Here is a 21,417-nt window from a genome sequence, read left to right as displayed (position 1 = left end):
TGATTTTGATGAGACCATGCGACGATTGCGGATTGCTATCGTCCAGATCAATTCTACTCGCTTGGATTTCTCCTTGACCCAGGGACTCTCCTCATGGAACTCTTCGGTCTTTTCTTACTTTAAGGAATGGGTGGGGGTAGGGTTATTTGGCTGCATGATCTTTGGGGGAGTGCTGCTTACCCTCTGGTTGCTCTGCAAATTCAAACAACAACATCAAAAGGATAAGGTGGTGATCACGCAAGCATTGCTTGCCGTGGAGCAGGGAACATCCCCTCAAGCCTGGTTGAATCTGCTTAAACAATGAGACACCATCACTTAACAGGATATCCTGAGGGCTCGTGTTCCCATTGCACCAGGTATCCTAGTGGTGGTCCTCCACACTTCCCGGGGCTCAGGTTCCCATTGCACGGGATAAAAGGTGTGGAGGGTCTCGTACTGTTTAACTGCCTTGAACGCCTATCGGTAGAACGGTGGGCTAGATCGGCAACCTAACAGCCCTCGATTGTTGTTGCAGTTTAATAAGGAAGGGGGAGATGTGAGGAGCCGCATTCACCATTACAACATCACAGATTATATAATAATCCGAGGCAAGCATTTCAGGATGATCATCTGCTCATTATTAGCTTGTCCCATTATGGCTCCCGACACAAGATGTCGCAAGCTTCTGCTTCCTGGTTCTTCACGGAAGCTTTACTTGAGAATGGGCCTGCGCATGGCGCGAAAACCGAGTATGACAATTGGATGAAAGATTTGAGCCAATGAGGGATCTGCACGTCTCCCAAAGCTCTATTTAAGCAGCGGGCTTTTTGAGCTCTGTGTCCTTCCCCTTTTCTCCATCTTGAAGAGCTGTTCAATAAATGCTGTCAGAAGAATCCTGAGTGTGGCATTCTCCTTATCGGCAAGGTAGCGCATCGACCCAATGACCCCCAAACAAGATTCAGCTTAATGCCCAATTTTAGACTGCATTTTACTGCCACTCAACCATTGCTCTGGTGCTTTCTACAGACCAACACCCACTGAATGGCACCAGGGGAAATGCAGTCATGCACATACTGCATATTTCACCTCCCCAGGGCCATGTCCATGGGCTGGAGCAAAGCAATTTCACTACCCTATATGGGGCATTCAGTACTGCCCCCTTATAATCTGTCTCTCTTCTAGGGGCCACTGTGTCAGCAGAATTGATTTTCACTTCCTTCACATTCCTTATCATCTCACTATTCTGGAAAATAACAGTGTCATAAGCCCTTGACTTGATATGCACTTATGGATGTGAACCCTAGTTAGTCTCTTTCCCATCACACAAAGTTAGATACACTAAGACTGGAGTCACACCAATTGAGCTGTTGAACATTTTATTGAACAAGGTATTAGCAAGCATATGTGGGTAATGTACTGAAGCAATTGCAGACGAAGAAGAAAGTGGAAACTGCTAGGGTGTAATTGTATTTGCTTAGCAGTCAAAGCCACTGCTAATATTGGTGCTGATAATCTGCAAGGCATCCATCTAGGCAAGGTCATCCATTGGAGTGATGAGACATGGCCAAAGGTGTCTGCATCTTGCACAGTGCCACCTGCCACAAACTTATGTACTGTGACAGCTGGAGCTCACCAGGGCCATATAATTCTCCCAGGGGACATCAAGGACCTCAAAAGAGCAGAATTCACTCTATAAAAGTGAACAAAGAAGGTTGATCAGTGCTGGATAAAGCTAAGAGGAAATCTGAAACCAGAACACTTTGGAGGTATTCAACTGGTGACTGTAAAAACAAACCTCTGCAAAGTCTAACAACACTCAGCCTGATTTAGCTTTGTCTGCTGATCTACAATGTAATGATGTCCCACTCCATATGACTACTATTTACCTTTTAGAATCACAGGGTTTCTCATCTCTTTCTCAAGACATCCCTTTAAGGAACACCATATGACTCATTCTAGGATCACAGAATTTCGGACCAGAGCATGCATTCAGTACACAGGACCCTCTCACTTCCACACAGGGGACATTCAGGGGCATGGGGCACAGAAACTCCTGAAAGCTCCATAGTAGAAAAAGTGGTGTTAAGAGGAAATACCATTGTATACAAATCTACTGTGTCTCTTCTGTACCACTATCACGGAATAGGCTGGAATTGAGTGCAAAGGACAGGACTGCAGGGCCCATTTTCTTTCAGGGTGGTCTGGACAGAAGCTGTGCTTGTCGGTGTAAATGTGTCTTCTCAACAGTGAAACCTGTTGCTCCCAACTCCAGGTCAATCAAGCAACACCACAGTGATCACAGAGTAGATAACTCACATTTTTAACTTAGGGAGCAATGCAAATTATTTATGTGTAGAGGTACTCTGTTCCACCAGTGCTACATTTACTATCAATACTTCATGGATGTATTCTTAACTAAGTGCACTACCCTTACACATACACACTTCTGTAAAAACTTATATGTCACATATATACATTTCTACCTTTGCTCAAGTAAATCTTAGACACACTTTGATCTACTTATATTGATGCACACACACACACACACACACACACACACACACACACAAACAAACACAAACTTTCTTCCATGTTTGCAAATATTGCACATGTGTATGAATATGTTATAAAAGGTACTGTCATAAACTCACAAGCTTGTACATCCCTCTCCTTGATAAAAAAAAAAAGGTCTTTGGCATGTGTCATATTCATACCTCTTGCTGATCAGGCTGTTCATTTAAGGGACACTGGGTCAAGTCATCTTCAGTCTTCAAACATGTTGTTTTGCCTAGGATCACTTCAAAATAATATTTCCGTCCACCAACTACCTAAGGAGAAGGTAAAGATTCCCTTTTAACATTAAACTGAACTCCATGGGAGCTCTTTTACATTCCAGTAAGACAGGACACAGAAAGAAAAATGTTTCTAATACTTTGAAAAAGTATGTAACTCTGAGGAGTCTGCTAGCATGGAGGCAATATACAGTTTGTATCAGTAATGCAAGGTTGTTCAGAGGACCAGTGATGTCTGGAGGCTTAAGCACAGGGACTAACTTTAGGAGGATGCCACAAACGAATGAGAAGTAGCTCTGTTCCAGTGTAGTGATGTGTGGGAACTCACTATTAAAATTTAGCTGAATGATTGAGAGAGGAGAAAAATCCAATCTCTTCTTTTATTCAGACTCATCTCTGCATGGATTTAAGGACATTGGATGCTTCACTAAAAGAATGTTTCAACACAATATAATACACCCTTATATCAACTTCACTTTAACTGCAACTCTTAATGGGAATATCTTTTGAGTTTGAAACTCTCAAGTATGTCTTCCATTTTTAGTTAAATACATTTAGCTCATTTTCCCACAAAGAATCATAGATGCCTCCTGACAGAACTCTAGGGAAGCAAAAGGTGAGAGCAGACAAAATGTTAAGAATCCTTTGAACCCAGAAGTGAATCTTGTGGATCTTTTGCACTAAGCTACACATCAACAAAATGAGATTCGTCCACTCATTTCAGTGTACACTGGTCTATGATTCTCTAGTAATTTATGCATCCCACATAATATGCCTGAATGAAAATGTTCATGTAGGGGTTTCTTTTTGTGTAAGGGTCAGGGTTTCATAGGTTCTATTCCATTATGCAACAAAAGACCTAGAGAAACAAGAAATTTACATTATGATGATAGAAAACTGAGAACAAGACATAGGAGAAAGATCCTAAAAAACACATGACAAGGGTATCCATGACATTTTCTGATGAAGAGCCTCTGTCCTGGTGTGGCTGGGAAGTTTGGAAAGAAACATACATGCACACACAGACAGCATACTCTAAAATTTCAAAGGAGTGAAACAGAAGTGATTGCAGTTTGAGTAAGCTCACCTACAAGTGCTTCCAAAAGACAGAAAATATCTGAGGAAATGATGTAAGAAAGGGAAGAATATGTCAACACTGTAATACAACCTCAAATCACTAGTTCAAAAGCAAACCCAATCAGGATCAGAGAGAAGAATGGTGGAGAGAATGGTAGATTGATTAAGGACATATGTGTGTCTCTCTACAAAATAAGTCAGCTTCCTTCTATAAAGGGTCACATACCTGTGTTTTGACACTCTTCACTTCCACCACTTGACTCAGGTACATGTCACTGTTTTGTTCATTGTACTGGCTGACAGCAAAGTCCAGTGCTTCACGGGCCCCATACTCCTCCATACTCGATTCCTCTATGCCACCTACCAGAATGTTACCTACCACAGGGTAATAGCTCAGGTTCAGAACTAATACTAGGGTTGTTAGAAGAAAGAGTTGAGAATGGAGCAGGTAGGCCATGGTCTTTTAGAATTGGACTTGGATCCAAGGTTAGACGTGGAACTGAGTGAGCCTGGATCAGGCAGTGAGTACAGCCTGCAGATGAATTCGCCTTTTATCCTGTACTCTTAGTTTGGATTGGCTCCTTGTCAGCACCACGTGTTATTTCAACCTTTCCTCCTTTTTGTCTATTTCTGCCCTTTATATTTTCCCTCTTTACATCGCTCCTACAGGACATAAGATATTCATAGTGTCTTTTCTCTTTCTGGGCCACATCTTCCCAACCTCAAATTCACATCTTTTCTGTATTTCCCCTACATCTTATTCTCTCACAGTTCTAGGCTACGCCTTCAACTCAGCTTTCTCCAAAAATCTTATTCTTCATTTTTTGAACTAACCTTGTTTGGCCTTCTTGCTTAACAGAAGATATCACTGTTCTCTGGCCTTCAAATTCCTACAACATCCAAGTTGAACTCTTAGTGTTTCAGAAACTCTTTGTATTTGGGATCCTGAGAGAGAAGTGTCTTACAAGGTCAAGATACACAATTCCTCACAGAAGGGTGGTATTTCAGGGAATCTAGGACCATTCAGTACTGCCCTTTTCAGAGGCAAAACTGCTGAGACAACCTTTAAGTTAGACAATGGTAGGTTGATTTCTTTCCACAACCCATTAACATCAGTCATTATACAGGAAGCTCCTTGAAGGTTGTTTCCTGGTTTACACTTTAATTGATGAGTTCAGAGGGACAAATACTCAGGGTAGGACAGGAAATGACCATCTCTCCTATGACTTGTGTCTGTTGGACATGAGAGGAATTAGACATGCAAGAAAGCAACAGGGCTGGAGTGATATTCTCGTCTTTATTTTTGCCACACCTTCATTATTCTTGAGTCAAGTGATTGACCTTCAGGCTAATCCATTTCCTAGATGTTGTGAGTAGAACAGCTGTGAGTGTTGAAAGCATGTAACTCTCCAGTCATGTAGAATACTAATATTTTGATCAGATATGAAAAACTTGGGTCACATTATAATATGAATACAATTCTTTTCTTGTTAATTATTGAAGTTCTGATGTTTTCAATTAGATGTAAGATTTTATGAGTGTTTTTGTGTGTATGTGTGTATGTGTATGTATGTATGTATCTATATGTAGTTAGTTTTAGAAAAGTACAAGATACCGAGGAAGGCAGAGGCATTGTTTGCACTATGCTAGTATTATAGAAGATTGACAGCAACTTGACTTTCTTTATTACTGTGAAATGCACACAAGTCTCATGGAAGAGCATAACGTTCCTTTGACAGTGACCAGCCCAGTACCTATCATAGACTGAGGTAGACAGCAGTGAGTGGAGTTGAAATTTGCTGTGGTATAATTTGAATGGATGAGGCACAAGTTGTTTAATATTTAGCAATTTTTCCTCTTCCTTTCAATCTTTACTATTCAATGGAAGGCCAAAAGCTGTAGACTTCTGGTATTAGCTCCTGCTGTTAGCAGCAGAGGAATAAGAGAAAATTAGGTTGATATTGACTCTTTTGTCTCTCTGGCTCAAGGATTCCTTGCTGGCCAGAGAATCAGTTCAGAATTGATTTATTCTTCATAAACAATAGAGAAAAAAAGAAAAAAAGAAAGAAAGAAAGAAAGAAAGAAAGAAAGAAAGAAAGAAAGAAAGAAAGAAAGAAATGAGAGAAGGAATGGAGGAAGGAAGGATGAAAAAGTAAGAAAGAAAAAAGAAAGAAGGGAAGAAAGAAAGAAATACAGAAAAAAGAGTCATTCACAAAGGGAAAACACTCATTCAGTGTGAATCAAATGGAGAAATGAAGCTCCAACAAAACTTTCTATTTTTTCTTTTAATTTTTAATTAGTTATTTTTTTTATTTAAATTTCAAATGTTGTCCCCTTTCCTGCTTTTTTTTCTGCTGCAAACTCAGCATCAATTCCCCCCACCCTTACCTCCTCTGAGGGTTCTCCTCCCCAGACTCACCCAATCCTGGCTTACCACTCTAGCATCCCCCTATGAAGCTACATCAAGCCTCCACAGGACCAAGGACCTCCCATTCTAGTGATGCCAGATAAGGCAATCCTCTGCTAATATGGAGCTGGAGCCATAGATCACTGCATGTATACTCTTTGGTTGATGCTTTAGTCACTGAGATTTCTGGGGGCAAGGGGCTGGATAGGTCATATTGTTGTTCTTATGGCACTGCAATCTTCTTCAGCTCCTTCAGTCCTTCGCCTATTTCTTTGAGGTTTTGGGGCTCAATGTAGTGGTTGTTTGTAACTGCATCTGTATCAGTCACATGCTGACAGAGTCTCTCAGAGGAAAGTCATACCAGGCTCCTTTCAACAAACTCTTCTTGGCATCAGCAATACTGTCTGGGGTTTGCTGTATGCAGATGTGATGGATCACTAGGGTGTGCAGTCTCTTGATGGCTTTCGCTTCAGTCTCTGCTCCATTTTTTGTCCCTGCATTTCCTTTAGAGGGGAACAATTCTATGTTAAATATTTTGAGATGGGTGCCTGGCTCCATCCCTCAAATGGTGGCCATGCCTATGTACTAGAGGTGGTCTCTACAGGTGATGAACTCTCATTTGTTGAATATCAGCTAAAGACATCCCCACTGGGTCCTGGGAGCCTCATGCTTCCCTGGCATCTGGTATTTTTTTAGTTGTCCCACCCACCCGCCAGTTCATCATACCCCACTGCTATATATTTTTATTCAATTTTCTGATAGTCTGTACTTATCTTTTGTCTCTTTCAATACCTGATCCTGGCCCCTTTTATTCTTCCCCCTCTAATATCCCTCCCAGATCCCTCACTTCTTCTACCTCCTGTGATTATATTGTTGACTTAGCCTTTCTCAGATAGTTTTTACAGTTCTAAACTCTGACAAGATTTTCTAGCCCTTCTTTTTTCCTTACCTATGATTCATCTCAGAAAAATAGTATCCATCAACTTAGTTAAGTAAATGGGTATATTTTTCCAACTTTATAACTTGCCTTTTGTCTTTGGTTCTTTCTCTCTTACCTTCACACATATGGGCACATTTCTGTACACTGTTTTTAATAAGAACTGATAGAAAAATTAATTATCAGATTACAGTTTAGAATAATACAAGGATAAAGTGGAAGAACTCTCTGTTGATTTTCATTTGAGTTAGATGGGGTTTTACTCCTTTATCATATGACACATATTAGAAGTGGTATCATGTTGTGTTTCATCTGATTCATGTAGTGATAAATATTTCCATCATAGAAAAGTATCCACCTACAACAAACAGGAGAAAAAGAGAGAGAGAAAACAACCAAAATATAAACAAACACCAAGGAGACCAGCTACACTCTGAATGAACCACTCAACCTAACACTATCAAAAAAAAGCTTTTAAGTATAGAATATCCTGAGTAATTGAATTTTAAACCTTGTAGTAAATGTCAATCCTAAATATAACATGGTGTTTAACGCCATGGGACCAGTTCAGATATGATTCACAAATCATTTGAAACAGGCTGTCTACAAAATAATGAAAATATTTGATGTCTTGGAATCTCATGCGCATGAAGTAGTCAGGGTGATTTCCTTTTTCTTTTTTTCTTTCTTTCTTTCTTTCTTTTTTTTTTTTTTTTGCTTTATCCCACCAAAATACTCATTTTATGTCTTTGGGGCCAAACAAAATTATTAATTATTCCCAAGGCCTTTATCAGAGAACATGCAGAGATCAGAACTCCATGTGACTGCAGAAATTAAATGTTTACTTACAGCCTTAGATCTGAACTCTGAGTGGAAAATGAACATTTTTGTCAATCTCTGTACATTTCTGTGAGTTACACTTAAAGAATATTATGAACAAAATCAAAGAGAGACATCTATTAATTACATAATATATTTAGGTACCTATAGTCATCAGGAAGTGAAAAAAGAAGAAAAAAAATGATATGCCAAAACCATTGCCTCACATGAAATATTAACTATGGAATTTAGTAGTACATGCAATTACTTTAAAACTTATTTTGCAGTTTTGAGTATATGCTGTATTGTTTTCTTCCTTTTTTATTTTTATTATTTTATTTTTTAAGCACTGAAAACACATAACATGTCTCTTGAAACTCAGAAGGTATGGTTAGACTGGCAGGAGAATGTAGTGTCTTTCCCCTGAGGGTGGTAAGGATAGTTGTGAACTTAACTGATTTTTCACCTAGGAGACACCTCTGGACTTGTTTTTGAGAATGATTCCAGACAACATAAATTTGGGAAGAAGACTCGTTTTGAACATCACATGAACTGGGGTCCCAAAATGAAAACCAAGTTTAATATCTGCTATAAATATGTAGGAGGACTATGCTTGCTCTTTGGTTGGTTGTTCAGTCTTTCTGAGGCCTGATGGTCCCAAGTTGGTTGCTGGACTTGATAAAACTTCTTTTGGGCATCAGCCAAGCAGTGACTGCCCCAACATGAGAACCATCTCATGAGAAAGAGCCAAACTCTCGATGTTATTCATGGTACTCTTATAGACTTGCAGACAGGAAACTAGCATAAATATCTCCTCAGAGGTTTCTTTCATCAGTAATGGAAACAGATGGAGAGACTCAAACAGTAGACTTCTTGAAGAGTGAAGGAGAGACTCGAGCAAGCAGGAGGGGTTAGGGACACCAGAATTAGACCTAAAAATGAATACTTGAGGACTCTATTAAATCTTGCTTGCTCAATTATGTATGGTTTTAATGCTGACAAGTTTGTACTTCATAACCCTAAGAAGGCACATCCCTTTGGAAAGCTAATACTCTCACTCGTTTGACTGTCATTCATTTCCTACAGGCCTTCAAATGTTCTGGAATGTTCTGAGGACCATATCTGTAACAACCATCACAGTTGTGCTCTCCTCTTATATTAACAGGACATAATCTGATAGTCAGTGTATAAAACTTCTATTTCTTATATCTTTCAGAACATATTACAGTGTTGTTCTCTTATCATTAGGCAGAGAGGTCATATTATACATTACCTGCATATATTTTAGAAAACCTCCACAGTGATAATTTTTACATGAACTTTCAAATCTTTAACTGTAGAATATGCATCCTTTTCTATCATTCTTCTCAATTTGCAATCCATGACATACGTCATTGTAACTTCTTTATTTTATTATTTAACATTTTATGTCCTGTATTACTTAAATTGTGCCTTGTATAAAAACACATGTAAATATGTGTGCACAGACATAAAATCTATGTATATATGTAATAATTAAAGAAAACATATGAACAACACTTTATCATTACACTTAATGTAGTTTATCTATATTTATGTGTTTATATATATGCATGTATAAATGCATCCTTATTCTCACAAATACAGTTTCATACACAAAACATACATAGTGATAACGGCTGTTCATATGCCAGAAGAGATCAGGACATCTCACAACATCCCAGCACATTTGAAGGCCTGTATGAAATTAATGACTGTCCAAAGAGAATCAGCCTTTGACAAGGATGTGCCAGTTTGAGATCATACAGTATGAAATATTCAGCAGTTAAAAACATAAACCAATAAGCAAGAGTAAATAGAATCCTCAGGTTGCATTCATATAATAACGGCCTGATTATATGTGTGTTTGTTTATTCTCATACAGTCATTGTGTGTGTGTTCATTCTCATGTATACAGATAGTGTGTGTGTGTCTATAAAATTTAAAGAAGGGGCAACAAATACTATAGAGAGAAGTGAGAACATACCAGAAAAATTACATGAAACAAGTAGTTAATAAGAAAAATATAGTATGTAGGTGTTGGGGGCCGACTTTTAGCAGAAAGCGGCTATCAGCTTTGCAGCCATCTTGAGCCATATACCCTGACATGAGATTTAAATTACAATAGCCTACAGCAGCTGAGAACACTCTGATAATCTTGGTTTAGATACCTTGAGATTAAAGGTGTGTGAGATTAAAGGTGTGTGACTTAATAGTATACTTAGAAGTATAGAGATCAGAGTTAGAGACAAGACCTAAGGGCATGATTAAAGGTGTAACTTAGAGGCGTGGCTTAGAAGTCAGACTATAAAAGACAGAACCAGAGATCAGAGAATATAGACTGAGATCAGAGACTATAGAGGGACCATCAGAGACGAATCTCAGATTAGGTAGAATCTGCACTCACCCTCGCTCTTGCTGAAACCCGCCCTACAGACCGGAGCAGCAGCTTGGGCCGGGATACAGTGGCCGCCCAAACGTGGGTCGGCCCAGGCCTCAACATTTTGCTCAGGCCGAGACATTTTCTTTGGCCACCCCAACGTGAGACTAGTGTGGTCCCCAACATTATGTAGGTTTAGTTGTGGTAACCCTATCTCCTCCAGCTTGCTCAATTCTATCTGACCTTGACCCATGTTTCTTTTACCAAAGGCAATATTTTCATTTACTTCACTTTATATTTCCTGTCTCTTCACCTGCCCTTTACTGGACCTACAATCTGGATATTTCTTTATCACTTTTTGGAGCACACTTTGTGTAACTTTTCCCTTGTTCTGAAGCTCCTCCCTTTTCTTACACTCTTACAATTCTTACCCTTCAGTATAATTCTTTTACTACACCATGATATACAGATTGTCCCCTTCTGATCTTTACTAAGTTAATAATCATAGTTTACACAAGTTGTAACTTTTATTTGTCCTTCAAATGAATATACCTTCTTAGATTAGCAATTACTGTATCATAAATACATTCTTCTTATGTTCTTGAGAGTGCAGAAACATCCAGGGTCATGTCATGCATGTTCTGTGATCGTCCTTTCATGATGGTATTTCAAAGGCTCCAGGAGCTTTCAGTTCTGCCCTTTTCTGGGGATCATTTTTGGCAAATATTATGAAACAACCTTTCATTGGGACAATAGTAGAATGTTTTCATTCTACAACTCATTAGCACCAGTCATTACATCTGGAAAGGAAGCTTCTTGAAAGCTGCTTGATGGATTCCTCTCTGACTAGCTCAGTTAGTTTTTTGAAAATAAAGTTCAAGCCTATCGGTCCTATGATGTATGCCTCTTTCATCACAAATAAATTACAGATGAGAAAAAAGCAACCAGCCTGGAGAGATAGCCCATAGTTTAATATCAGTATGTTATAATGTCCTATATCAATTGATACACTCAATCTCAGACATGCCAATATACCAACTTAATTAAACCAATTAATATTAGAATATTCTCTTAGATGTTTTTGAGTTGTCAGGTTGGCATGGCTATAGTCATTTGTATTCACAATATCAATTCCTGAATTTCCTCATTATGAGATGTCTCCACATTATACAATCTGGATTGATTTTATTCTGCAGAGTTTGGAAGTGTTTATTGTAGACACCTTTGTTTCTTTCCTATGAAAAAACTTTTCTTTTATATGTCATCTTTTACTTCTCCTCCTCCTTCTCCTTCTGCTCCTCCTCTTCCTCTTCCTTCTCCCCCTTCTTTATTATTATTATTATTATTATTATTATTATTATTATTATTATATCTAGTTATTAGAAAAATGTCCCAGGAGTGTTTCTCTGAGTTCCTACTCTTTTTATTTCTCATTGGTATATAGAAATCTTGCTGAATTTTATTCTGTATTTGAATCTGTTATTTGCCAAAAGTAGTTTTCTTTTGGGCCACTTTTGAGCAAGATTTTATGTTCTTTATGTAGGACAATATATTTTCTGCAGAAATACAGCATACAAGCATTCATTGTCTTCTTTTACATAGACCTGAAGTATACTCTTATTGTATTCTGCTATCTAAGACATTGAGCATTATAATGAGCAGGGGTAAAAAATTTTCCCATGATTTCTTTTGTTTTTCATGGGATTCTTGTAGTTTTTCTTCTTTTACATCATGTTCTTTATGGTCTTTTCCTTATAGCATTTATTATACTGAGATATGCTCCTTGATTCTCTCTTCTCATAAAATTTGTATAAGGAGAATGATATCCAGAAGGAATATGCAAGGATTATAGCAAATTTCAAAGTTTAACCCCATCAGCAATTAGGAAAATGAAAACAAAAACGAAATAGAGAGCCAATCTGGACTCAGGAGGACTACCATTAAAATCTCTTTGTAGAGAAGGTGAAGAATGTGCAGCACATAACCACAAGTGTTGATGTGATCAAGTATGTTGATTCCTCAGAAACAAAGAAACAGAACTTATTTTTTCCACTACAGACGTTTTCCACATCGAAAGGACTCAGTTTCACTAGAGAAATATATGTCAGTTTTGCTCATAGCTGCTCTATTCACAATAGCTAGGACATAAGTCAGCCTAGATGTCTACCACTTGAATCATGGATAATTATGAAGCAGAAAAAATACACAATGGAATATTATTCAACTTTAAAGAAAAATTATAGTATTTCCCCTTAGATGTTACTCTTCTCACACTTGCTGAAAATATTAGGTTACATTTTTAAAGTTAGCCCCACAGCTTATTCCTTTATTTAGCCATGGATGTATTCCTAAAACAAAATGACAGGGTTGAACAGCCAAGAAAAATTATTATTCAGCTAGTATCTTTAATCAGGACTTACCACTTATACAAGCACAGATCTGCCACATCTACTTTTCCTTTTCAAAAGCCACTCATGCAGAAAACACCTGATTTATTAGTTGCTTGCAGAGCTCCATTGGTGCAATTTGTTTGTGCATGGTTCTTATTACTTGCTTGCCTCTGCTGTTGCTGCTTTTGCTGCTGCTGGTGGTGGTAATTCTGCTGCTACTCCTGTTGCTACTTCTGTCTTTGCACTCAAAATCCCACACAAATACTTCTCTTTCCTCTTGGGTTATTAAATCTCCTTTCTGCTGATAATTTGGTAGTAATGACTCTCTCTCTCTCTCTCTCTCTCTCTCTCTCTCTGCAATTTTGTGTCTACATTGATCCTAGGGGCCAAACTCCATTGTAGTTGGAATGGGACATAGGCTGGTCTATGAGAATCTAAAGTTGCCTGATACCAAATGTATGTCCCTAAGAGGAAGGAAACTGAAAATAATCCACTTAAACAAGCCTAGTATTCCAGGAGCAACTGGAGATGAGAAAGCTATTAGACTTGCAGTCTAGCTACAAAATAAGAAAAATTACAAAACTGCTACTCATGTCAGCTACTCTAGCTGTCCCTATACACTCAACATCTGCTGACATACAGAACTTATATCTAGTTTCATATATATATGAAACTATAAATTCTATGAATGTTGAATATATATATATTCAACATTCATAGAATTTATAGAATAAATTTTTTATAGAATAAAAAATTATAGCCATGCTTATTTCTAAGTACATGGACATAATAATCTTTTTTGGTTATTAAATAAAGCCCCTTCCTTTTTATTTATCCAAGTATTCATTTTTCTAATTATTAACTGGAGATTAATGTTTCTCAAAATAACAGGAATGTGATTTTCAAGGATTAAAAAAAATGAACAAGACATCTGAAAGGTAAATATAATACCCAATTTTTTAAAAAGATGAAAAAAGGGGAGAAAGGAGAAAAAAGAGAAAAAAAGAAAGAAAAAATAGGAGATTTAATAACATAAAGGGAAAGATTTAGAAATTTAGGAGGCAATTTATGTTAATGGAAACAGCATAATAGAAGCTGGAAAATCACACCCTCATAGAAGCATAAGGAGAGGGGGATGGGATAAGGGGTTCCTGGGTGGTGGGGGCAATGGGATAAGGGGATAAAATTTGAAATGTAAATATTACAACCAATTTTTAAAAAGGGAAAAAAACAAAAAGTTGCTAGAACTTTAAAAAATGTCAACCCTCTAGAAAAAAATTTTTTTTCTTATTACTAAAACTTGTTCTGAGAATTGTATATTGCAGAATACACTTCCTTGGTATATCTACTCATCAAGCATACTGAGAAGATCTGCGCAAACCTCCGATGTCCTGGAATTATATCTGGGTGCAGTGAAGACACGGTGTCAGAGGTTTATCAATTTACTCTTCCCCCCACCCCTCTTCTAATATCTCAACGCTCTTAATCAGCTTGAAGAATTTAAAGAAGAGTCAGTGCCCCTATTCCCTGGGCTTGGGGACTAAGGTGGTTAATGTTGGTCTGTCTTTCCAGGGAAAAGTAGTGGTTTTGTTGGAACAGGGAGGATTAACTAGGACTCATTGCATAGCCATAACCTATTGGTAGAAATCTGTATAATTAATATCAAGATGAAGGTATAATTTCTTAAATGGTACAAAATTTACTCTGATTTCAAATTAAAGGTTTTCATTGGTATGAGCTTAATATTGATATAAAAGTGAGATGAATATTGATACTCTCATGGGCATTGTGCCTGTATAACACATTTAGGAATACAAGGCTTAGACCTACTCCTTCTTTAACTTTTTTCACTGATTTGGGATGGTTAGCCTATGAGTTAAGGGACTATAGCAAATTCATGGCTTTGAGTTTATTGTTAAGGTGTTTTCCATATTTTATTTAGAAATAGCTGAGAGGAGTTAACAGAAAACAGTCCAGGTTACCTTACATGGATAGTTGGTTTTCAAAATGTCAGAAGTCCATAGAATTGACGTTACAAATATTTCTATATTAATGTTCATTTTGATTAGAGACCTGTCTGCTCCTGACAGCTTCCTGTCATGGATTCTAAGAAGAAATTGAGCATCCTTGGAGTTACTCCAGTTGTGCGGTGACAGCCACTAGGCAACAATTGCCTCTTTCCATCTACAGACAAATTACTGTCCAGAAAAGAACACACTTGCAGAATAGTCGACTGATTATATCTGCCTAGACAGAGTAATCAGCCCTTAATAATTCTGCATCACTAAGGTCTGTCAGATGATTCTGGGCCAGAGGGCTGAAGATTTGATGCTCCAATGTTCGGTAGTATAGAGGCATTCCAAGTGTTCAGTGGTCTCTATAATTTGGCTAAGTTTTAGAAGGTATTCTTAGTGCTTCCCATAATTTCAGTTAACTCAGTCATTCTGGATTTCTGACGGGGTTGAAGACCTATATTCTCATAGCCAATCCTGGCTATTTACTTTGAGAGAAAAGATCTGAGTGGATGGTTTTCAGCTGACATTCATTCTAAAGCCAAGAAAAAAAAAAAAACAGGTTCAAAACTAAGTGCTTTAGTTAGGACAGATGACAGAGGTTCTGGTTAGTCAACAAAATGATGGACTGAGTATTAGGACTATCTTGTACCTCACTGGTACAATTAGAAATAACTATGCTGTAATTGCATTTTGAGAAAAAAGTTTTATTTTAATGGGAAGGGTGAAGCTAGGTGATGAGAGAGAGAAAGAGAGAGAAGTGGGGGGTCATGGAGGCAGATGTTCACGTGTCTCCACCAGTCAAAGATAGTTTATATATCTAGGTTGGGTATTGTGTTACACTTCTGATTGAGCATTACCAAACTTATAAAGCCTTTGATTAACATTTTTAAAAATGTATAAAAGCAAAAAGGAGGAGGGGGAATGGGATAGGGCTTTCTAGGAAGGGGAGATGGGGAAAGGAGATGGCATCTGAAATGTAAATAAAATATAAAATTAAAAAAACCATGGACAAACAAACAATATCAAAAGCACACAGACAAACAAGAGAAAGAGAGAGAGAAAGAAGGAGAGAGAGAGAGAGAGAGAGAGAGAGAGAGAGAGAGAGAGAGAGAAATGGACAGTGAGAGAATTAGTCAGACAAAGAGGCAGAGAAGAAACAAAGACTAAGTTTGAAAAGGTGTTTTAGAAACTAATAATGTATATCAAGCCACATATGATACTCAGTGGATTGAACATAATGTTTACATGCTCACAGTTTTGTGGACCAACATTGGAGTGAATCCTAGCTGTACAGCACATATTGCATTAAAAGCATACAAATATACAGACTGACATTGGTATGTATATATATATATATATATATATATATATATATATATATATATCCATTTACCTATATACATAACCTGTGCTGAATGTTTTCTCTCACTGGGCAGTGTTACATGTGTTTTATGAGTTATTATATATTGAGAATATATACCTTAATTTTCAAGTGAATAACTGTAAAAATTAATTATGTAGAAAAAATTACAAGATCTAAGAATTTTTCACATGTATTCAGTTGCAATTCCTTGTGTACTATCAGATTTTGGGTTAGTTGTTTACCCAGAGGCTGAGATTCTGACACAAATGGGCAGTGTTTTCTTTTTTCTGAGTATGTAATGTAGGATAACCCTGAATCTACAGCTTCAAAGAATTCCCCATCAAAACTCCAGCTCAAATCATCAGACATGGAAAGAGAAATTCTCAAGTTCATATAATCAAATAACAAAATGTGTAGTGTTGTAAAAAGAATTCTAAACAATAAAAGAACTTCTGTGGAAATCAAACTCTACTACCTAGCAATAGATATAAAAACCATATTGAATTGGAACAAACAGAGAGATCGATCAATGGAACAGAATCAAAAACTGAGCAATATACCCACAAACACATGGATATTTGATCTTTTGTCTTTCAGAGCTGAGGACTGAACCCAGGGCCTTGAGCTTGGTAGGCAAGCACTCTCCTACTGAGGTAAATCCCCAAACCTGACATTTGACCTTTGACAAAAACAAGAAGGGATAAAGTGAGTATTGTTGAAGCTCCTTTAAAGAGGAAATGAAATAGATACTAGGGATAAATGGTGGGATGGACCAGGATGGGAAAGGAAATGGGGTGGATAACTAGGCATGGGAGATCAGATAGAGGGAGAGCAGGGAGGAAGAATAAAGATTGCAGCAGGCAGTGCATGTGTGGGAGGAGGGGTATCTCTAGGTTGAACCAGAGACCCCGGGGGGGGGGGGGGGGTGGGAAGGAAATTGAAGAGTGTCTATGGGAGCCACTATATCTGAGACTCATAGCAGGGGGTTTATGGATTCTTAAGTGATCCCTTCCTGTAACTCAGCAGGATTCCCAGTGGAAGAATAGGGACAGCACCTCAACCCTAAATTATTGGTTTGTTGTATATTGCTTTTAGTAAGTTTTTATATATCATTCAACACAAATTTTGTTATACCTACAAAATATGCAGGTATAAATGAAAGCAAAGATTGTGGGAGTCACCAACAAATGTCTGGCCCAAACTGACACCCATTTAATGTTTGTGAATCAATCACTGGCTCTATTCATTATACTCTGATATGCTTATAAACAGTAGCCTAGCATAATGGTTCTATGAGAGGCTACATAAAATTAAGTAAATAAAAAGTATTTAATGAAAAAAGAACGCCAGAAGATATATACATCTTGTTTCAAATCATATTTGATAATCCCTGGAATAATTAACATGTTTACGTAATACAGTGATATGAATAGTATTTCAAATGCACTAGCTAGACACCACCTAGTAAATACCTTTGTAGGATCATAGTTGTTTAACAGTCTCTGTTGTCAACTAAGCCTAGACAACCAAGATTAGCACTCATCTGACCAGACTTAGCCAGATCTCAGATGGCACATATAAATTGAGCCTCTCTGAAAGATCAGTTCATCTCTCCTAGGATCACAACCTAGCATCTGTTTGGTAATTGCAGGAGCTGTTTTTCCATGCTGATCATGATCTACTTCATCTGAAAGATGAAACAGTTACAAGGCCATTATATCAAGAGGCAATTCTAGTACCAGACTGTGTGACAGTCAAGGCCATCAATGTCAAACACAGATAATGGCATCAGTGAAAAAACATGTAAATAGTGCTGAATGTTATATCTCAACTGCTCAGGTTATGTGGATACTTTTGTAAAATAACTGCCTAGATATTACTATTTCAACTGACTATGTATTAAAAAAAAACCATGTAAACTAGCTGCAGTGTTTTGGCTTCTTCCACATAGATATAGGTTCAGTGAATATATATATATATTCACTGAAAATATATATATATATATATAAAATCAGCTTCTACATGAAAGGTATTATACAGAGAACATGAACAAAGCATGCAGACACAATGGATTTTCCTTTGGTTATCTGTTTGTAAAAGAACATAGAGTAACAGAGGTTTGAATATTAATCTGAGTAGGGAATGTTAATAGGAAGCCATAGCTGAGGTCAGGTGAACACAGTAGAGAACAGGTGTCTATCTATTGGCTAATTAAATTTTGTCTGGTGATTATATAAAGTTTATTTAGCAATTCCCAGTGAAAAGGTGACTATAGTGTCCAGGTTTGTGTGAGATCTTCTGTCAGAATGTAATCTTTTAAATGAGAATCCAGGAAATCTAATTACCCTTATGCTGTCACATCAGCATAGGCTCAGCTTTTGACAGCTCATGTCCTCTTGTTCTACAGGAGGTAGAAGAAGTTTGGGATCTGGGAGGAATATTAGAGGAGGAAGAATAAAAGGGGTCAGGATCAGGTATTGAAAGAGGCAAAAGAGAAGTACAGGCTATCAGAAAATTGAATAAAAATATATAGCAGTGGGGTATGGTGAACTGGCGGGTGGGTGGGACAACTAAAAAAATACCAGATGCCAGGGAAGCATGAGGCTCCCAGGACCCAGTGGGGATGTCTTTAGCTGAAATATTCAACAAATGAGAGTTCATCACCTGTAGAGACCACCTCTAGTACATAGGCATGGCCACCATTTGAGGGATGGAACCAGGCACCCATCTCAAAGTATTTAACATAGAATTGTTCTCCTCTAAAGGAAATGCAGGGGAAAAAAATGGAGCAGAGACTGAAGCGAAAGCCATCAAGAGACTGCAAACCCTAGGGATCCATCACATCCAGACAGTATTGCTGATGCCAAGAAGAGTTTGTTGAAAGGAGCCTGTTATGACTTTCCTTTGAGAGACTCTGTCAGCATGTGACTGATACAGATGCAGTTACAAACAACCACTACATTGAGCCCCAAAACCTCAAAGAAATAGGTGAAGGACTGAAGGAGCTGAAGAAGATTGCAGTGCCATAAGAACAACAATATGACCTATCCAGCCCCTTGCCCCCAGAAATCTCAGTGACTAAAGCATCAACCAGAGTATACATGCAGTGATCTATGGCTCCAGCTCCATATTAGCAGAGGATTGCCTTATCTGGCATCACTAGAATGGGAGGTCCTTGGTCCTGTGAAGGCTTGATGTAGCTTCATAGGGGGATGCTAGAGTGGTAAGCCAGGATTGGATGAGTTTGGGGAGGAGAACTCTCAGAGGATGTAAGGGGAGGGGAGAATTGATGCTGAGTTTGCAGCAGAAAAAAAAGCAGGAAAGGGGACAACATTTAAAATTTAAATAAAAAAATAACTAATTAAAAATTAAAAAAAAAAATAGAAAGTTTTGTTGGGGATTCATTTCTCTATTTGATTCACACTGAATGAGTGTTTTCCCTTTGTGAATGACTCTTTTTTCTGTATTTCTTTCTATCTTTCTTTCTTTCTTTCTTTCTTTCTTTCTTTCTTTTTTTCTTTCTTTCTTTCTTCCCTTCTTTCTTTTTTTCTTTCTTACTTTTTCATCCTTCCTTCCTCCATTCCTTCTCTCATTTCTTTCTTTCTTTCTTTCTTTCTTTCTTTCTTTCTTTCTTTCGTTTTTTCTTTTTTCTCTATTGTTTATGAAGAATAAATCAATTCTGAACTGATTCTCTGGCCAGCAAGGAATCCTTGAGCCAGAGAGACAAAAGAGTCAATATCAACCTAATTTTCTCTTATTCCTCTGCTGCTAACAGCAGGAGCTAATACCAGAAGTCTACAGCTTTTGGCCTTCCATTGAATAGTAAAGATTGAAAGGAAGAGGAAAAATTGCTAAATATTAAACAACTTGTGCCTCATCCATTCAAATTATACCACAGCAAATTTCAACTCCACTCACTGCTGTCTACCTCAGTCTATGATAGGTACTGGGCTGGTCACTGTCAAAGGAACGTTATGCTCTTCCATGAGACTTGTGTGCATTTCACAGTAATAAAGAAAGTCAAGTTGCTGTCAATCTTCTATAATACTAGCATAGTGCAAACAATGCCTCTGCCTTCCTCGGTATCTTGTACTTTTCTAAAACTAACTACATATAGATACATACATACATACACATACACACATACACACAAAAACACTCATAAAATCTTACATCTAATTGAAAACATCAGAACTTCAATAATTAACAAGAAAAGAATTGTATTCATATTATAATGTGACCCAAGTTTTTCATATCTGATCAAAATATTAGTATTCTACATGACTGGAGAGTTACATGCTTTCAACACTCACAGCTGTTCTACTCACAACATCTAGGAAATGGATTAGCCTGAAGGTCAATCACTTGACTCAAGAATAATGAAGGTGTGGCAAAAATAAAGACGAGAATATCACTCCAGCCCTGTTGCTTTCTTGCATGTCTAATTCCTCTCATGTCCAACAGACACAAGTCATAGGAGAGATGGTCATTTCCTGTCCTACCCTGAGTATTTGTCCCTCTGAACTCATCAATTAAAGTGTAAACCAGGAAACAACCTTCAAGGAGCTTCCTGTATAATGACTGATGTTAATGGGTTGTGGAAAGAAATCAACCTACCATTGTCTAACTTAAAGGTTGTCTCAGCAGTTTTGCCTCTGAAAAGGGCAGTACTGAATGGTCCTAGATTCCCTGAAATACCACCCTTCTGTGAGGAATTGTGTATCTTGACCTTGTAAGACACTTCTCTCTCAGGATCCCAAATACAAAGAGTTTCTGAAACACTAAGAGTTCAACTTGGATGTTGTAGGAATTTGAAGGCCAGAGAACAGTGATATCTTCTGTTAAGCAAGAAGGCCAAACAAGGTTAGTTCAAAAAATGAAGAATAAGATTTTTGGAGAAAGCTGAGTTGAAGGCGTAGCCTAGAACTGTGAGAGAATAAGATGTAGGGGAAATACAGAAAAGATGTGAATTTGAGGTTGGGAAGATGTGGCCCAGAAAGAGAAAAGACACTATGAATATCTTATGTCCTGTAGGAGCGATGTAAAGAGGGAAAATATAAAGGGCAGAAATAGACAAAAAGGAGGAAAGGTTGAAATAACACGTGGTGCTGACAAGGAGCCAATCCAAACTAAGAGTACAGGATAAAAGGCGAATTCATCTGCAGGCTGTACTCACTGCCTGATCCAGGCTCACTCAGTTCCACGTCTAACCTTGGATCCAAGTCCAATTCTAAAAGACC

The 21,417-nt window shown here is 37.8% G+C and overlaps 1 protein-coding gene across 1 annotated transcript; it reads right to left on the bottom strand.

Moving 5' to 3' along the window:
• Positions 1-1,585: 1,585 nt before the first annotated feature.
• Positions 1,586-4,305, bottom strand: LOC117703227 (cystatin-S-like). Its single transcript, XM_034494696.1, has 3 exons — positions 4,075-4,305; positions 2,694-2,807; positions 1,586-1,669 (listed from the first exon to the last, which is right to left on the bottom strand). Exons 1-3 carry the CDS (start codon positions 4,303-4,305, stop codon positions 1,586-1,588), a joined length of 429 nt encoding a protein of 142 aa, XP_034350587.1.
• Between the last annotated feature and the right edge of the window lie 17,112 nt (positions 4,306-21,417).

This window comes from Arvicanthis niloticus, chromosome 2 (genome assembly GCF_011762505.2).
Source record: "Arvicanthis niloticus isolate mArvNil1 chromosome 2, mArvNil1.pat.X, whole genome shotgun sequence".
In the NCBI taxonomy this organism is placed as follows: Eukaryota; Metazoa; Chordata; class Mammalia; order Rodentia; family Muridae; genus Arvicanthis; species Arvicanthis niloticus.
This window is presented reverse-complemented; position numbering and strand designations above follow the sequence as displayed.